Here is a 16,993-nt window from a genome sequence, read left to right as displayed (position 1 = left end):
CCTGATATCAAGTTGAATGACAAAAGGAATCACGCCACTGAAGTTTTGCAAATCTCAGCGCGCCTTTTCAAAGTGATGCAGTGTCAGTTTCATTTTAAGTGCTTTTGGACACGAATGACTTGTCTGCAGAGTCACAGCGGTGTCTTTTTATTTCACAGACGTGGCGTTTACGCCTAAGAAATGCAAACGGCTTCTGAACACCGGTCATGATAAATGATTTCTGCTTCAGTAAACGCTTATCTTCTTTTCACAAATCAAGCGAGTTGACTCCATGTTGTTTACAGGTAGCAACGTGATTGAAAGGCCCTCTGGTGGGACAAAAGTTACTTCCCCCTTACCAAAACAAGTGCGTGCTACGTCATCAAAAGGTGCTGGTTACTTGTATACAACATGGCGGCTGGTTGACGAAGTCTGCCGAAGGAAAAGCCAAAATTTGGATTGAAAGTGCTGTTTTCAGGTAAGCAAGTCAGCATTTTATCTACCAATTTATTAAATAAAAAGTTAACGTATATTATTATCAATAATTTTTGTCTTACTTTTTAAGACATGTGTGTTGTGTGTGGTAAATTCAGAATCTAACGGTACTTGTCTGCGATTCCCGCCATTGTTTCCTGGTATTTTTGTCTTATTTATGGCCACAGCCCACCACTTTCGCTGTTTTATGCGTGCTTTGTACTTGTCTTTAATGACGTGCTTAGATTTATCTTTTTGGTTCCAGTGACTCAGACCAATCTCCACCGCCAAAGTAGGTTTGACGTTAGTTAACAAGCAGACACTACTATTGCTAATATGGTCTGTGTTTTAATAAAAATGTGGCATTTGATTTGAATGTATTAGCTTTTTCTGTCACTGTGGTTTGATGTGCCCATTTAATATCTTTTCAGGCAAGATACTGTGCTTGCACAGTGATCCAGTGACTGAAAATGGGAATCCAAGACTTTTTGACAGTTTTTGACCGCTTGGACGCAGCAAGGCGAGGCTTCATCACTGTGGATCAGTTGTTGGCTCTGCATGAGTCTGTGTACTTCACCCCTGTTGGCTATGATCATGTGGAAGCAGCACTCAACCAGGTGTGCGGGCCAGCTCATGGAGGCAAGGTGAAGCGAGACCACTTTCTGGTCGTGCTTGAAGAGATCAGTCGACGTCAGTCACTAGAGGAACAGGCTTACTGGGATTTTCAGGCGCTTGATTTGAATGGCAGGTTGGTACTGTTCATTTCTAAGAATATTTAACAAACATGTGGAAAAAGAGGCTTTATTAAAGGTCCTTGTCTACATTTTTATACAGAAATTGCCATTTGACCATTAAAATGCAGAGTATTATCTACAATTATCAACAATACACCCCCTTTCGATCAGGAAAGACGAAGCCAGTGTAGCCGTTTGAAAATTCATTGTAGTATTCCAGCGTAGTACTCATAGTAGGATATCCTTATTTGGAAAATGCCAAGCGCAAAACTCCTCTCAAATCCTGTGCATTTCGTGCGTTTAAAAAAAAGCGTGGACAGCGCTCCAGTGTCAAACTGTTGCTGCACTTGTTTGGGCGTGGCTATAACCACAGTGACATGAATTTGATTGGTCAGTATTGTTAGGCAAAGCACATGTTCTCAGCAAACAGAAAACAAAATATTGGAAGCGTGAGTCACGCTACCCAAAAATAAAATCTTTTTTTACATATATATATATTTTTTTCTATGACTTTTTTCCCCATAGTTCATTCATCATCTGACATAACTTTTTAGCGAAATCTAACCATAAGATTATTGAAAAAAAGCAAAAATGTAGACGACCACCTTTAACTAACAAAGTGCACTTGTTCATTATCACTTCAGTAGATTGGGTTGCAGATTACTGCGTTGACAAAAATGTTGCGTTTTTGTCACATTTGAAAATTCTTATATCATATATATATATATATATACAAATATGTATAATATGCAAAAGTAAAATATTGCTCTGTGACACTTTTTCCTCCATCTTTTTGAAAGCCTATGCCAACCAGTTAAAATGAACTACTTACTGTGCTAACTATTCTAAATATTGAAAAAGATGGGGTTAGGATATTTGTTTTCATGAAGTCATCAGAAAATTTAACTATCAACTCATTAAAGTGAGAAAAATGTTCTCTCCGATGTGGCCCTAAAATAGCTTCATTATTTGTTGTTAACAGCCACAGAATCAGGCTTCAAGATGCCCTCACATTGTTCCAAGAGTACCACGAAGATTCTTTCTCTCTGCACACTTGGCATCGTTTTCTGCAGTCTCGACTGGACCCAGCGTCAGATGTGTATTTTGATGAGATCAGGGAGTGGCTATGTAGCCCGCCGAGTGGTGAACCTGCCAGCGATCGGGAAGTCCGGGAAGAGTTATCTCGCATTGATCAAGCCAACTGGGAGCATTTCCACTCTGACTACGAGGGTCTGAAGCTGCTGAAGGTTGGTTGTTCCAAAGTATTTACCTGCTACAATAGAATCCCCCAATTTAAGACTCCCTCACTTTTAAGACCTTGTTTTCTCAGACTTTCTGTTCAGAAGCTCTGTAAATTTACCCCAATTTTAAGACCCCCTAATTTTTTTTAGACCTGATTTTATACGATTTTTGGAGGTCTTAAAACGGGGGTTCCACTGTATTTTTCTGAAGGACCATGCTTCCATCAGTGCATGCTGTTATGCATAAAGCAATAATTCTGGTGATTTGGTAAAGTACTCTGACGGACACGGAGGCACAGTGCCAGAAGAAAATCAAGGTCTGAAAAGTTTGTATTTTTAAAAAAAAATGTTTTTATTAAATAGTATGCTTTGAGTACATATTGTTTAATAAGTTGTTAATTTATTGGCATAATAAGTTGTTAATTTGTTTGTTTGTTTTACAGGAGGGTGACCAAAAGGATGGAGAGGAACAGTACTTTGAAGACACAAAGAGACATGCAAACAGAAAACTTGAGAAGTGAGAGTGTTTTGATACATGCATCTGTGTGTTTGTAGGTGTTGAGGCTTGCATTGGGATGTCATAATATGTCAGTTTAAGTGTGCTTGTGCAGCTTTTTTGTGTACACTTGTTGAAGTATACTTTATCATTATCTAAATTAGTAAGCACATACAGGGCTGAGCATCTAGGAAACTGAGAAACCACATCTTGTTGCGCCTAATTAATTTGAACAGATCTGAAACTCTGTACGATGCGCAGAAACTGTACACCTTGTTGTTGTAAACAAGAATTTGTCTAATCTGCAGAGATTCTTTGACATAAAGACACCCAAAATAGTAAATTAATGTGGCTAGAGTCTTTTGACTTTTAGAAAGTGTGGCTGCAGGGGAAAAACAGGTGTAGGTACAGCTGAAACCCTCATTTAAGACCCCTTTAAGGAGATTGCTTTCTCAAATGTTTGTTCATAATATCTGTAAATTTACCGCAATTTTTGAATGTGTTCCTCAGATGGAATCGTCAGGGCCTGGCGTCCATGTTGACTGATGATGGCATGGAAGCAGAAGGGGAGGAGACTGTGAAGCCAGTTCGTCGCCGTGACGCTGTCAGTGCATCCGACCTTTTGGATGCAGTGGAGATCAAATATTCCTTGCTGACTGACCTGCTGGTTTCCTACATGGCTGCTTTTGCTGCCAGTAAGTTAACCATTGTGCAGATGTTTGTGTCTAGTGTTTGTGTTCGCTTGATTTGTCACAGATATGAATAAAAAGAGAAAATGTTGCAATGGTGGTGTAACATAAGAATAACAGCAGAGCACTTGGTTAGAATGCTGTTGTAATGACGGTGTAATATTTGTTACTCATTTAGATTTAAATTCAATTTCAATGAAGGTAGAGCCTACAATCTGTTGTAGAAAATATAAATTCAGAGAACAAAGGGAAAAAAACTACATTCATCTCTGTTTGCTGTGATAAAGAAAAATTTGAATAAGCTTATTATCTTTGGTTAATTTCTTTCCTCCTGAATGACAGACATGGACAGTGAGAAGGCAGAACTTGCAGCGCAGATCCGACGCAGCCTGACAAAACTGGCCAAGAATGACAAAATCCGAGACGTGGATTCCCTATCCGGATCGTCGGCCATGCTTCCTTTCACGGTATTGCGTCTCATGGGAGATTTACAGCCAGGTCATCAGCGGAGAGCAGAAGAGCTGGAATCGTTGCGTCAGACCCTTCAGCAAGAAGGGAAGTCGGCGAGTCAGATTGATGAACTGCTCAGAAAAGAATATGAATCCTCCTCAAGTGGTAACCACTTTCATTTTATTTTTGGGTAGAGAATAGTTTTGCACATGAAAAATGTGATTGTTAGACCTGTATTGTGTGCATGAGTTTTTGTGTGTATGAACAAATATTTGGGTCTGTGTAATGCAATGCAGCAGCTGAGCAGTAAGATATATTGTCATTGATTATCTTGAAACCATATGAAATTTCACCAGGACCCCTGAGGTGTGGCGAAGCTTTGACAGACTTGATGCAGCGTAAGGCAGGGGAGAAAGATCTTCTCCTGGCATTGACACGAGGCCAGGCTGATGGATCCAGCGCTCCATGGTCACTGCTGTGTCGCCTGCAGCGCCAGCTCATCATCCTGCGAGACCTGACCAGGTTTCTGCCTGCCGCTTTGGCTGTGGGGCTGGCTGAGCGACTTCAGACTTACCAGCATCAAGTGTGAGTTGTGACATTTATAGTATACAGTGAAACCCCCCTTTTTAAAACCCCCAAATTTAAGAATTCCTCCTTTTTAAGACATTGATTTTTCTGATTTTTGGCTCACGAAGTGTAGCCTATGCGATCGTAACTTTGTCTGTCTGTGCGTTTGTGCGTGTGTGTGTGTGTTTGTGCGTGTGTATGTCTGTGGTAGAAACTTTAACATTTCCGAGTCTATGTGTGAGTGGTTATCCAAGACTATGGATAAAGCTCGCATAAGATTACGTCACGGTCAAAAGTGTTTGACGTCAATTAATGCATCATGACGGCATGCCTCCCTGTAGTCTTTCTCTCTCGCGTGGTGTGTGTGGTCTCGGTCATTGTTATTTTGAGCGGGCCGAGACTATTTGGCAGTCGTGTCCCTGTAAGTAGGCTACATGCAGACAGACAGATCTAGATCTAGTGTCTCTCTTTCTTGCACAGTGTCACCTAAGCTTACTGTGTGTGTGGGTGTGTATGTGTGACGGAGTGATTGAGTTTGTGTTACTGTTTGTTTATTTCTTACGTGAGCCTTGAAGGCTTCGCCTCTTGTTTGTTCATAGAATCTGTAAATTGACCCCCATTTTAAGACCCCCTTCCTTTTTAAGACCTGATGTTATCCGATTTGTGGAGGTCTTCTTCTTCTTCTTCTGCATTCGTGGGCTGAAACCCCCACGTACACTCGTGGTTTTTTTTTGCATGAGTGGAATTTTACGTGTATGACCGTTTTTTACCCCGCCATTTAGGCAGCCATACGCCGTTTTCGGAGGAAGCATGCTGGGTATTTTCGTGTTTCTATAACCCACCAAACTCTGACATGGATTACAGGATCTTTTTCGTGCGCACTTGGTCTTGTGCTTGCGTGTGCACATGGGGGTGTTCGGACACCAAGGAGAGTCTGCACACAAAGTTGACTCTGAGAAATAAATCTCTCGCCGAACGTGGGGACGAACTCACACTGACAGCGGCCAACTGGATACAAATCCAGCGCGCTACCGACTGAGCTACATCCCCGCCCGTGGAGGTCTTAAAAGGGGGGTTCCACTGTCGTACATGCTTCATATTGTGTGACACACATGACATGTTATTTGTGAAATGTACATTATAGAATTGTGTGACACACGTGACATGTTATTTGTGAAATGTACATTATAGAATTGTGTGAAACTGTTGAACTGTTTTTCATTGGGGTCAATGTGGTTTGGAAAAGTTGGTTAAATAACATAGGAATTAGGCATGTTGATGTTAAAGTAGCACATAAGAAAGAAGCTTTGTCTTTGAAGGCAGGTGACTTTACTATTTGAGGTAGTCATACTCCTTTTTTGGGAGAATGTTGCAGTCGTACCACGTGTATTCAGGGATGTTGCTACAAATTCATACCTATAGGACAAATGTCCTGAGTTCTTCAGCATCAATAGGACATTTGACCGCTTTCAGAAAGTGTAATAGGACATTATGAATTTGCGCCAAACAGCTTATAACACATTCCATGGAATTGTTCCAAAGTCATGCGCCCACACACACACGCACACACACACACCCACGCGCGCGCGCTGTAGAACACACACATAATATAGTAAATACATCAACACAGTGTGCGTATAATGTTGTATTTGTTTAGTTTCAAAGAAACCACAAAAAAGAAACCAACATGAACAACTTCAGAGCTCGTACTTTGATTAAATACTGCATGATTTGGATAAAAGTTGACAAACAAAATGATCGGTTTGATCTAATGCTGATCTTTTGCAGGCTTTAGGTTTTTTTCAGCGGCATAATTCAGTGCTTCGTCTCGTATCGAAAACAAAAGCAGACTACAAATTTAGTCAGTTGGAGTTGTCTCCCGTACTCCTGTAGCATGCACTGATCTAAAAAGAATCCACTATTTTTAGATCAGTGCGCTGCACCGAGACGGTTATACCCAAACGGCGCATACCGCAAACGGTTCGGGAATTCCCGACAAAAGAAAAGATCCGCACGCGGCACTGACAACTTCAGTGTCAGCTGAACACGAGAGCGTTCGGTCTTTTAGAAGATTTGTATCTTGAAATGAAAATTAACGAATATCGCGCTGTCCGAAGGAATGGAGTACATATCGGACAATGACCACGCTCATGCTAAAACGATAGGACATCTGACCGACATGCGGCAATGTGAATCGGACATTTGGGGATTTTCATCGTTATATGTCCGATGTCCGACGCCTAACGACATCCCTGTGTATTTCTCAGATCTGCTTTGGTTATTATGTTTTTGATGTTACACAGGTATGACAGTGACAGAGACAGGAGCGAGCTGCTTGCCAAAGAGCGACTGCTTGATCGACAGGGCCGTGCTTTGACTCGCACCACCTCTCAGCTCCCCGACATTTCTGAGATACAAGGCTCAGGGGGTATCAGCATTCGTGAAACTATTGTCACCGAGGTGGAGCTGAAACACCGTCTTGAAAGAGAGGTGGGTTCGGTTTCACTGATTTTCTAAATACAGTCGAACCTGTTCTGGCACACCTTTCCGTAACGACATCCTTACTATAACGACCACTTTTGGTTCGTCCTTTGGGTGTTCAGTTTTGGCAGGTTGAACTGTAAATTTTTTGCAAGAAGGTGCATGTGGGTGATTGACAAGTTGAATTTGGAAGGAATTATTGTGTTGTGATTGTACTTTGGTTTATGAAGTGGAATTCTTACACAACGGGAAATGTTTTTAGTTGTTCAGCATAATATCTCATCATTTGGTAGTTATTGTTGTTGCTAGTTCTGGTGCTGACTGCTGGGCATTGATTTGTTGGTGTGCCGTTTGGTTTAACCTACTCAATATTGTATATCTTAGGCACCAGACTGGGACACATCTGATTCTGACAGATACAATTCCAACAGCTTAGCTTTTCCCCTTGTTTCAGGCTCTGATTATTGTCCTGCTAGATCAAGATTTTATATCTTGGACACAAGACTAGATGGCACCTTGATTTTGTTACACGCCATTCCAGGACGCTGATATTTTCTTCCTTCTTTCAGGCCCTGATTTTCATGCTGCAAGGCCCAGAAAGCAAACAGCAGAAAATGTCGGCTCAAAAGATGTCAGGAGAAGAACGTCACGAGCGTCTGCTGGCGTTGCGAAATCATCACCTCAACTGGAAGACTGGAAACTCTGGAGATTCTGCGCCCAACTTCAAGATACTGGAAGAAGGTGAAAACCTTGTGTGTGTGTGTGTGTGTGCAAAGTTCCAGCATTTTTAGCACGTGTCACTTAAATGTACCAGTCTTAGTTAAGCACAAAGAGACACTGGTGATAAAAATTGTATAGGAAACTTAAACAACACATTCAACACTACCATTGCAGCAAGGTATGACTGCTGTTAGAATGCATGTTGCTTCAGACATACACCACTGTTTCTTGCAGCTGTTGGACTATATTGGGTGGAGCGACAGAGCCAGATAGAGAAGCAGCAGCACAACGTGGCTGATTCCATGGTCAACGCTGCAGTGTTGGCCGACCTTCAGCAGAAGCAGGAGATGGACTTTGCACAATGTCTGGAGAACATGGCGGGAAAGGTCAATAAAATTGCTTCATGGTCTCTGTAGTGCCTCATGGAATTCATGAACAATTTGGAGAAACATACAATTTGTAAGGCGATTGTCAAGGGAGGAACTGGTTGTGAAAGCCTTTGTTGAAAGTTGTTCTGTTGTCTCTCAGAAGTTTTTTGTATTTTGTGAATGTTTATACACAAAGTCAAAAAAGTGTAGTTGCTCCAGATGATGAATGGTTTAATTAGAAAAGTATTAATCATTGTTCAGTGCTCCTTACTGTGTCTGTTTTGCAGAGAGGTGAAGATCTAATCTCTCTGCTGAAGCAAGAAAGTCGTTTAAGATTCCAGGAACACTTCAACAATGTGGCGTTCGTTGTGCTGGGTGCTGTTGAGGTCAGCAAGGAAGACCAGGAGTATGTTGACGCTTTGTCAGAGAAGTACCGAGCAGTCCGCGACCAGATCTTTGTCTTTGCTCTCAAAGACAGGCTCGGCCATGGAGGCTGGAATGGGTGAGTGTGGATAGTAAGAAATTCACTTCTGAATCATTCTGTATCGGTACTTTTTGTTGTTGTATTTTATTGAGCGGTTTGTGTGCAGAATTGCAACTGTTCGATATGCCATGATGCAGTGTGTGCTTATAATATTTCACCACGAAAGCTTTTATGGTTATCATTTACCTTTTTTATTTATTTTTTAATTTTTTTACTTTTGATATTTTACTAGTTTCAGAAAAGAGACAAGTTGAAATGATACTTGATACAGAATTTTGTTGCTCTTGTGTGCTTATGATATTTTAGCAGAAAATCTTTGCGGGTATCATTAACCTTTTTTTTTACAACTTTTTTTTAACTTTTGATTTTTTACTAGTTTCAGAAAATTAAGAGGCGAGTTGAAATGATACTTGATACAGAATTGTGTTGCTATTGCAGCTTGGGAAGAGAAGGTCGACAAGCAGAGCTGCAAAAACTGCGAAAGGAGGAGAAGAAGCTGCGTGGGGATGGTCTCCTGGTTGACATGGCAAACATTATTGGTCCAAAGTCACAGGTCTGTTATTTTTCTATTTTCTTAAAAGTTCTGCTTAAAGAGATCATAGCTTCACCTTTGTTTTCTTTATTTATGGCCTTTACAAAAAGTAAAATCAACTGTGGCAATTAAAGATAAGTGTTGATCTTTTGTTTAGAAATTTTGTTTTTGTCAAGTGATTGTACCTACAGTGGAACTCCCCATGTGAGACCTCCAAAAATCGAGGTATCTTACAAGGGGGGGTTCCACTGCAGTTTCTTTAAAGCACTCTGAAAGAAAGTCAAACTTGTCTGTCTGTTTCAGGCATTGCCAGCCTTGGTCCATCTGCTTGGCGACAACAAAAGCTACGGCAAAGGTAAATTCTTATATTCTACTTTAGTAGGAAACAGAGTAATAGTTTTCTTTCCATATGGTTTCACTATATAAGTTTAATAATATGTCATAACAGTTGTTCCAGTAATATTTAATACTGTGTTTGTTGAGTGTTATATGAAGTCTTATATCGCGCGCGTATCTCCAGACTCGGACTCAAGGCGCAGGGATCTATTTATGCCGTGTGAGATGGAATTTTTTACACAATACATCACGCATCACGCATTCACATGGAGTGTACCCGTGCTTAACACTGGTGGGGATGTTTTGTACAGAGAAGGTGACTCTATCTTTAAAATGGGATGATTACGTATTTTCAATCACCTCACAAAAAGGCAGCTGTACTCTATCGTTGGAGGAATATGTCATATTTCTTATACAGGTCTGTTATGTAATCACAAACTTTTTGCAATTTTATCAGGCTTGAGCACTCCAGTCAGCACCAAACCTGTCAACCTCTTGGCTGACCTTGTGCCACGGTTTGACCTTGAGCAGCAGAACTTGCTGTCCTGGTTGCATGAGGAAGAGACCCAGTCCAGCGAAGGTCAAGGCCAGAAGCTGAGGGAACTAGTGAGCCTCGAGGTGGAGAGGTTCAGCATAGGAGTAGATGGCGATTATGAGGCAGGTCTGACAGCTCTGGGGCTTGTGGGAAGGATTCGAACTGTGCCTGGTGGAAGGTGATTATCAACTCCCATAGGTGTCAACCTATACGGTTTGGCCGTATTGCTGTACGGGAAAAATGCATTTTTTACCCAATACGGTGTATAGGAAAATCTATACGGGCAAAAGAAGAATATACGGCGAAAAGAAAAAATTACAGCAAAGTTAAAATGAATGATAACAATGGAGATTGAGAGACAACGATCGACGCTTTCATGCAGACGACTCTCAAACGTTGTCATTGCGCATACTCAGACTCTTTTTCCACTTGACTTCCTATAAATCACTTCCGGTTTCCGGTACATTCTATCAAGCGTCGATCAACAAGCATGGCATCGCAAAGTTATCCTCCAGCTAAAAAGCTGAAAACTACATCGCAAAGTGGATCCGGACGACATCTTAAAGAGTGGGAGAGCCCAATTTTTAACAACGGTGCATACGCTGGATGGATTAAATCTTCATCAGAAGGCCCAGACTACTCGTTTTGTGTCCCATGCAGGAAACATGTGAAAGTGCGTGCTTCTGGATTTTACGACCTGAAGAGCCATTTTTCAACACGTGGGCACAAAGACATGGTGGCGAAATCGAAATCTTTTCGATCGATGGAAGAACATTTCAAACCAGCGAAAGCGCCAGAAGTGAGCTCTAATGCCACATCTGCGGAAATTTTGTTTTGCCAATTCGTGGGAGTGGGTGTGGGTTGGTAGCATTTATTTCTGAGCAGCATTAAATATTTCTCAATTTTATAAGGTCTTGAGCTGTCTAATAAGGTTTTGGAAGGCCTCATATAAGGGCAACACCAATGATAGGTTGACACCTATGAACTCCTGATATTGATTATGAACCATTGAATTGTGTCCTATTGTTATTCCTAATAAACGGTGAGAATGCTTTTACGTTTTACTACGTAGTAAAGAGGAGAACAGGATTTGTAGAATGTTGAAGGCCAGATATTTGTAAAGGTTTGGCTGGCTATGGTTAATACGGTTCTGTTTAACACAGACCTGTGCACATCTACGGTTTCTCCGTAATTTCTCCAATTTTTATATGCAGAATACGGTGCTACGGATTTTTAATTAAAATTCTGAAATTCCGATGTTTTACTCAAAACAAAAACAATTGTACTTTTTTTCTGTTTTAAGATGTTTTGACCAATTAGTTGGCCGTTGCGCTGAAAAGACGTTTTCCGATTTACCGGAAACACGCGTGTTCTCAGCATTGAGTCTTTGTTCTTAGACTTAGTTCGTCCAGCGTCTGCGTGGCAACTTGTGATTGAAGTGAAACATGGAAAAGAAAAAAAGAGTGTGAGATTCAGATAGTGAAGAGGAGACACCAGCTCTGTCACCAAAGAAGAAGAAAACGGCACAACAGTGTTTCAGTTTGTGTGCTTTGTGAGCAGAATTATGTCTTGAACTGTCGTTACAGCTTACTACTGAAACATGTTAAAAACTACTGAAATTTGGTTTGTTTACTACTGATGAGCGTTTTGAGTGTGCACAGGTCTGTCAACGTTCATTTGTTGGTTTATATTTCATTGTCCTCCATTGTAGACTCCATGTGTTAATTCTAGTGCTGTAGTGACTTGTTTGTTTGTTCGTTCATGGGCTGAAACTCCCACGGCTTTTACGTGTATGACCGTTTTTACCCTGCCATTTAGGCAGCCATACGCCGCTTTCGGAGGAAGCATGCTGGGTATTTTCGTGTTTGTATAACCCACCGAACTCTGACTGACATGAATTACAGGATCTTTTTCGTGCGCACTTGGTCTTGTGCTTGCGTGTACACACGGGGGTGTTCGGACACCGAGGAGAGTCTGCACACAAAGTTGACTCTGAGAAATAAATCTCTCGCCGAACGTGGGGACGAACTCACGCTGACAGCGGCCAACTGGATACAAATCCAGCGCGCTACCGACTGAGCTACATCCCCGCCCCGCTGTAGTGACTAATTTTGTTTAGAATGCATTGCCTGATGAAGTAAAATGTGCATGTAAGAAGGACATTTTGATGCTCTTGACTTCATGTCTTCTTGGGTTCAGGAAATACCCACCAACTTTTTATGTTGTGAGCATGAGTCAGACTTTTTAGACATTATGTACTGTGCTCTTCTGATATTCCGAAGGCAGAGTTTTACTTCAAACTGCTTCTGTTCCAAATTTAAGAACGATTTTGGATAAACTACAAATGCGATGAACGAGAAGAAGAAGAAAAAGTATACCCACTAAATACTCCATGTCTCTTACCTAATACAGATCCATGGGTGACAAGGAGAAGCAGCAGAGGTTGGCAGGAAAACGGGTGGCTCTGCGCAAGTGGCGTACACGACAAGGTGAACCATATAAAATCCCTGCGGAGGACAAGACACCTCCTACACCAGGTGAGTAATGGAGTGCGAAGAATCTATTTGTGATAACTGAATGCCTGTTGTGTTGAGTATCTTCTCTGCTGATTCAAATCTACTAAATGCTCCTAAGCAAGTAAGCAAGGAAAGTTCTGAACATTAAATCAGAAGCAATAAGATCATTGCAGTGAAAAAAAAGTTTCCCTTTAGAAGGAGCTATTTCAAAGTTTACTGGCTGTTTGGAGGTTGACTCTCCATGGGTGATCTTCCTTCAGTATTTCAGGTGCATTAAGGTTTGTCCCACCCCAAAAAAATTCAACCCTGGAACAAGGTGAAAATCAAACTGGGGATCACCCCACTGGACTGACCATGTTTTTGGCGTTGGAACATTTCAAAGGGACACTGTTTAGAATGATTTCACAAAATGTTAAAGCAAAGTACAATGTTTCAAGCGTTGTTGAACACAAAACATGACCAGATCTTAAGACCTCTTTCACTCTGTAGGCGACAAGGTGTCATGGCAGCGTGCAGCGCTGCGCAGCATGCTGCGTCGCCAGGCAGTGGAGCGAGAGCTGCTGCTGCGAGTGCTGCAGGACCCAGGCTTCAGTGAACTGGTGGAAGCTGCAGCAGGCTCCATGGAGGCTGAGGAACGCTGGCAGCGTCTGGCTTATCTGGCAGAGAAACAAAAGAAGCTCGACTTTTCTACGCCTGGTAAGTTACAGTAGAACCCCCCTTTTAAGAACTTCAAAAATCTTAGAAGATCAGGCCTTAAGGCCTGTCTTACACCGTACCGAATATCCTTGCGAATATGAACATGTTGTATTCTGCAAAAAAAGAGACGAATGGACAGGAAAAAATATTGAAAATTCAAAGCCTTACCGATCATTGCGAATGCATACAAATTCATATACGAATGTCTTGCGGATGTATTACGAACGTTGCGAGTGGCCTTGCGAGCGTTGCGAGTGCTTGCAAACATTTTACGAATAAAGCGCTTATGCAATTCGCATTGTTCGTAATATTGCTCTTACACTGTGCCGAATTTCCCTTGCGAATAGAATTCACCAATAATTCGTAATGATCGGGACATGGTTGCAAGACATTCGTAAATGTTCTTAACCATTCACCACCATTCGTCTCTTGTTGCGAATATTAGCAACATGCTCCTAATATTCGCAAGGAATGCATATTCTTCAGTATTCGCAAGCCATTCGTAATCATCGTAAAGGTATTCGTAGCGCTCGCAAGGCGTTCGCAATGATCGGTACACATTCGCAAGCACTCGCAACTATTTGTAAGACATTCGCAAGAAATGTGTATATGAACATGTTGTATTTGGCCCAAAAAAGAGACTAATGGACAGGAAAAATATTGACCATTCGAAGCCTTACAAATCCTTGCGAATGTTTTACGAATGGTTGCGACTGCTTGCGAATGTCTACTGATCATTGTGACTGCATACGAATCTATATTCGCAAGGATATTCGGCACAGTCAGAGGTGCCAACCCATACGGATTTTCCGTATTTATTTACGGAAACATAATTAAAGTACGGATTTACGGAATTTTGAAAGGTACTCCGATTTTTTTAAAGTTGGCAACTTTATTTTTTTTTACATCGGTTTTCCTCAACATTGCGCAACTAGCCGTGTACCGAACATCGGGAACCACTCCGCAGTGGACTGTCGATGTTGTCCACGTGACTTGCTTAGCCAATCCTGAATTTCGTTGCAAGTATTCGCTGTTCCGGTGACTCTCTGGGCCAATGACAATCGTGAATTGATACCAATGCGGGAGTTGAATCCGCAGATTGGAAACTAATTGTAAGCGTAAGCTTATACATGTCTTTGGTTCTAGCGCGAGTCTTTGTTCCAAGCGTCAGTCTTTGTGATGTACAGTATTCAGGCGTCAATCTTTGTCTTCGGTCGTGCGGTGTTAGAAGTGAAAATGGGAGGCAGAGGAAGACCCAGGAAACGAAAAGCTGATGAAGCGACTGGTGCAGCTTCCAAGTCGAAGTGGACGAAACACTTTCAAAGATTTTTACCGAAATACGCTGCGGACTTTCCGTGTATGGTTCCATCGAAGGTCAGTGAAAACCACGCCAGATGTAAAGCCTGCGAGTCAGACATCAACATCGCGCATGGTGGGTTCGACGATATCGTGAGACATACGAAAAGCCAGAAACATGTTCGGGCTGGTGTAGCACTCGTGTTCAGTCTTGTCAGAAAAAACAAGACTGATTTCAGAGGATCAATGGGAAGCAAGACTCTCAGTGCCATCCTGACTTTGAAGTCACAGGCAAATGGGGCATGCTACAACACAGACCTGAGTGACACTCTTTTGAAGGACTGCAAGTCTGCAGCAAGGAAAGCCTTGGCATAAAAGTGACATGTCATGATGTGTAGTGTCACTGTGTGAAACAACTCTTGGACTTTTTGGTTGTGGACATTATTTGAAAGCTTTTTGAGCCGTGTGATATGTTTGTTTGTTTATGTTTGGTCATTATCTTTGCCTGTGCGTGTATTGTATGTTTGGTCGTTTTCTTTGCCTGTGCATGTATAGTTTGTTGGTTATGTTTGGTCGGTTTCTTTGCCTGTGCGTGTATAGTATGCTTGGTCGATGTATGTATTGTAAAGCGCTAAGAGTAGACATTTTTCTAGAATAGCGCTATAAAAGTTTGCATTATTATTATATGTTAAATAGCTTATACTTGTCTTCTGTTTTGTCCCTTGTATTCTTCAATTAATATACATTTTCTTATTTTTAAACATCAACTGTCTCTGTCCTGTGTTTTCTGAATGTGATTGTGTGAATCCGAATGAATGAAAAATGTTTAATTATATTACTCCTGAAAAAATATTAAAACTCCTGATTTTTCCTTTTGTAACTCCTGAAAGCTCATTTATGGGGTTGGCACCTCTGCACAGTGTAAGACAGGCATAACGAATGTTTGCGAATGCCTTGCGAGCCTGACGAATACATTGCGATGATTACGAATGTTCGCAAGGATATTCGGCACAGTGTGAGACAGGCATAACGAATGGTTGCGAATGTCTTGCGAGCGTTACGAATACATTGCGATGATTACGAATGTCTTGTGAAATCTTACCAGTACGTTGCAAAAAAGTTAAGAATATGACTTCTTTGCGAATATTAGGAACATGTTGCTATGTTCAAAACAAGAGACGAATGGTGGCGAATGGTTAAGAACATTTACGAATGTCTTGCGACCATGTCCCGATCATTGTGAATTATTGGAAAATTCTATTCGCAAGGGCAATTCGGCACAGTGTAAGAGTAGCATTAAAGGGAAGGAATCCTAAATTAGGGGGTCTTGAAAGGGGGATCCATTGTAATAAGATTGTAAGTTCCTGTAAGTTCAGGATATTTTTGTATGGAGAACCATTTAGTTGTTGGTTGTGCAACACAAGTTAGAACCACTTATTTATTTACAATTTGCAGTGTTTGTTCAGTTGAAGTGAGTGAGAGAGTATGTTTGTGTGTGCATTTTTGTGGGTTAAAAAGTGTGTGTGTCATGTATATCTTCATTGTATGTGTGTGTGTGTGTGTGTGTGTGTGTGTGTGTATGTGTGTGTGTGTGTGTGTGTGTGTGTGTGTGTGTGTGTGTGTGTGTGTTTTGAAGATGCATAGAGTTTATGATTCAGAGTGTTTTGTTACAAAAAAAACAACAATTCTCACAGAAAGAACCAAAAGCATAGTAGAAAATTATTGTTCGTACCGACCGTGGTAGCATAACGATAATAAAACCATCAAAGAATCAATCAATCTTCAGACGGCCGTGAGGAACACGCGAGCATCATGGAGGAAGCGGCAGCACTGCGTGTTGTGGGCGTGAGAGCCATGGTACGTAGTCAGTCCGGGAGAGCCATGTCGGAAGATGAAGTGTGCACAGCCCTCTTGACAGAACTACAAGATCTTCACGACTCCGAACTGTCACAGCAGCTGCAGGGCGGCCTAAATATGGTATGTGGAAGCGTGCGTGTTTGGGTATGGCAGAGTGTTTTTGTGGAAACCTGTGTGTTTCTTTATGGGAAAGAATGTGGATGGGAACGTCTTTGTTTTTGTTTGGGATAGTTTGTTGGCAGACGAATGTCTGCTATATATAATAGAGTGGAGATTGTGTGCATGGACATTTGTTTTTATATGTATGGGAAAGTGCGTATGTGGAAGCTGTGTGTTTCTGTTTTGGAGAGAATGTGGATGGGAATGTCTTTGTTTTTGTTTGTTGGTAGAAGCATGTCTTCTATTTATAACAGAGTGGCATGACATCAAAATACATGTACTTCTATGTTTCCATTCATAGTTGCATGAAGACTATATACCCATTGCCCTTGTGCTTTCAATTGTGCTAGGAGCCTGTGTGTCCTTCCCCTCCCCACCACACC

General features: G+C 41.5%; 2 protein-coding genes across 6 annotated transcripts in view; one reads left to right on the top strand and one right to left on the bottom strand.

Annotated features, from left to right (window-relative positions):
* The window catches only part of LOC138964446 (uncharacterized), a 69,389-nt gene extending 69,113 nt beyond the window's left edge, over window positions 1-276 (bottom strand). For all 3 annotated transcript variants that reach the window (XM_070336400.1, XM_070336401.1, XM_070336403.1), the window contains exon 1: window positions 2-276. The gene's annotated coding sequence lies outside the window, so the exon portion shown is untranslated. The remainder of the gene's footprint in view (window position 1) is intronic.
* A 102-nt stretch (window positions 277-378) lies between these two features.
* LOC138964444 (trichohyalin-like) overlaps window positions 379-16,993 on the top strand; it is a 69,573-nt gene continuing 52,958 nt past the window's right edge. For all 3 annotated transcript variants that reach the window (XM_070336399.1, XM_070336398.1, XM_070336397.1), the window contains exons 1-17: window positions 379-457; window positions 885-1,201; window positions 2,170-2,434; window positions 2,872-2,945; window positions 3,435-3,619; window positions 3,956-4,228; window positions 4,420-4,648; window positions 6,934-7,120; window positions 7,681-7,852; window positions 8,066-8,217; window positions 8,487-8,701; window positions 9,122-9,236; window positions 9,519-9,570; window positions 10,009-10,264; window positions 12,499-12,623; window positions 13,092-13,298; window positions 16,381-16,571. In XM_070336399.1, coding sequence (XP_070192500.1) covers window positions 924-1,201; window positions 2,170-2,434; window positions 2,872-2,945; window positions 3,435-3,619; window positions 3,956-4,228; window positions 4,420-4,648; window positions 6,934-7,120; window positions 7,681-7,852; window positions 8,066-8,217; window positions 8,487-8,701; window positions 9,122-9,236; window positions 9,519-9,570; window positions 10,009-10,264; window positions 12,499-12,623; window positions 13,092-13,298; window positions 16,381-16,571 — 2,976 coding nt within the window. In that variant the 5' untranslated portion in view covers window positions 379-457; window positions 885-923. The remainder of the gene's footprint in view (window positions 458-884; window positions 1,202-2,169; window positions 2,435-2,871; window positions 2,946-3,434; window positions 3,620-3,955; window positions 4,229-4,419; window positions 4,649-6,933; window positions 7,121-7,680; window positions 7,853-8,065; window positions 8,218-8,486; window positions 8,702-9,121; window positions 9,237-9,518; window positions 9,571-10,008; window positions 10,265-12,498; window positions 12,624-13,091; window positions 13,299-16,380; window positions 16,572-16,993) is intronic.

This window comes from Littorina saxatilis, linkage group LG4 (assembly GCF_037325665.1).
Source record: "Littorina saxatilis isolate snail1 linkage group LG4, US_GU_Lsax_2.0, whole genome shotgun sequence".
NCBI classification, from domain to species: domain Eukaryota; kingdom Metazoa; phylum Mollusca; class Gastropoda; order Littorinimorpha; family Littorinidae; genus Littorina; species Littorina saxatilis.
Note: the sequence above shows the minus strand (reverse complement) of the source record. Positions and strands in the feature narration are given on the sequence as shown.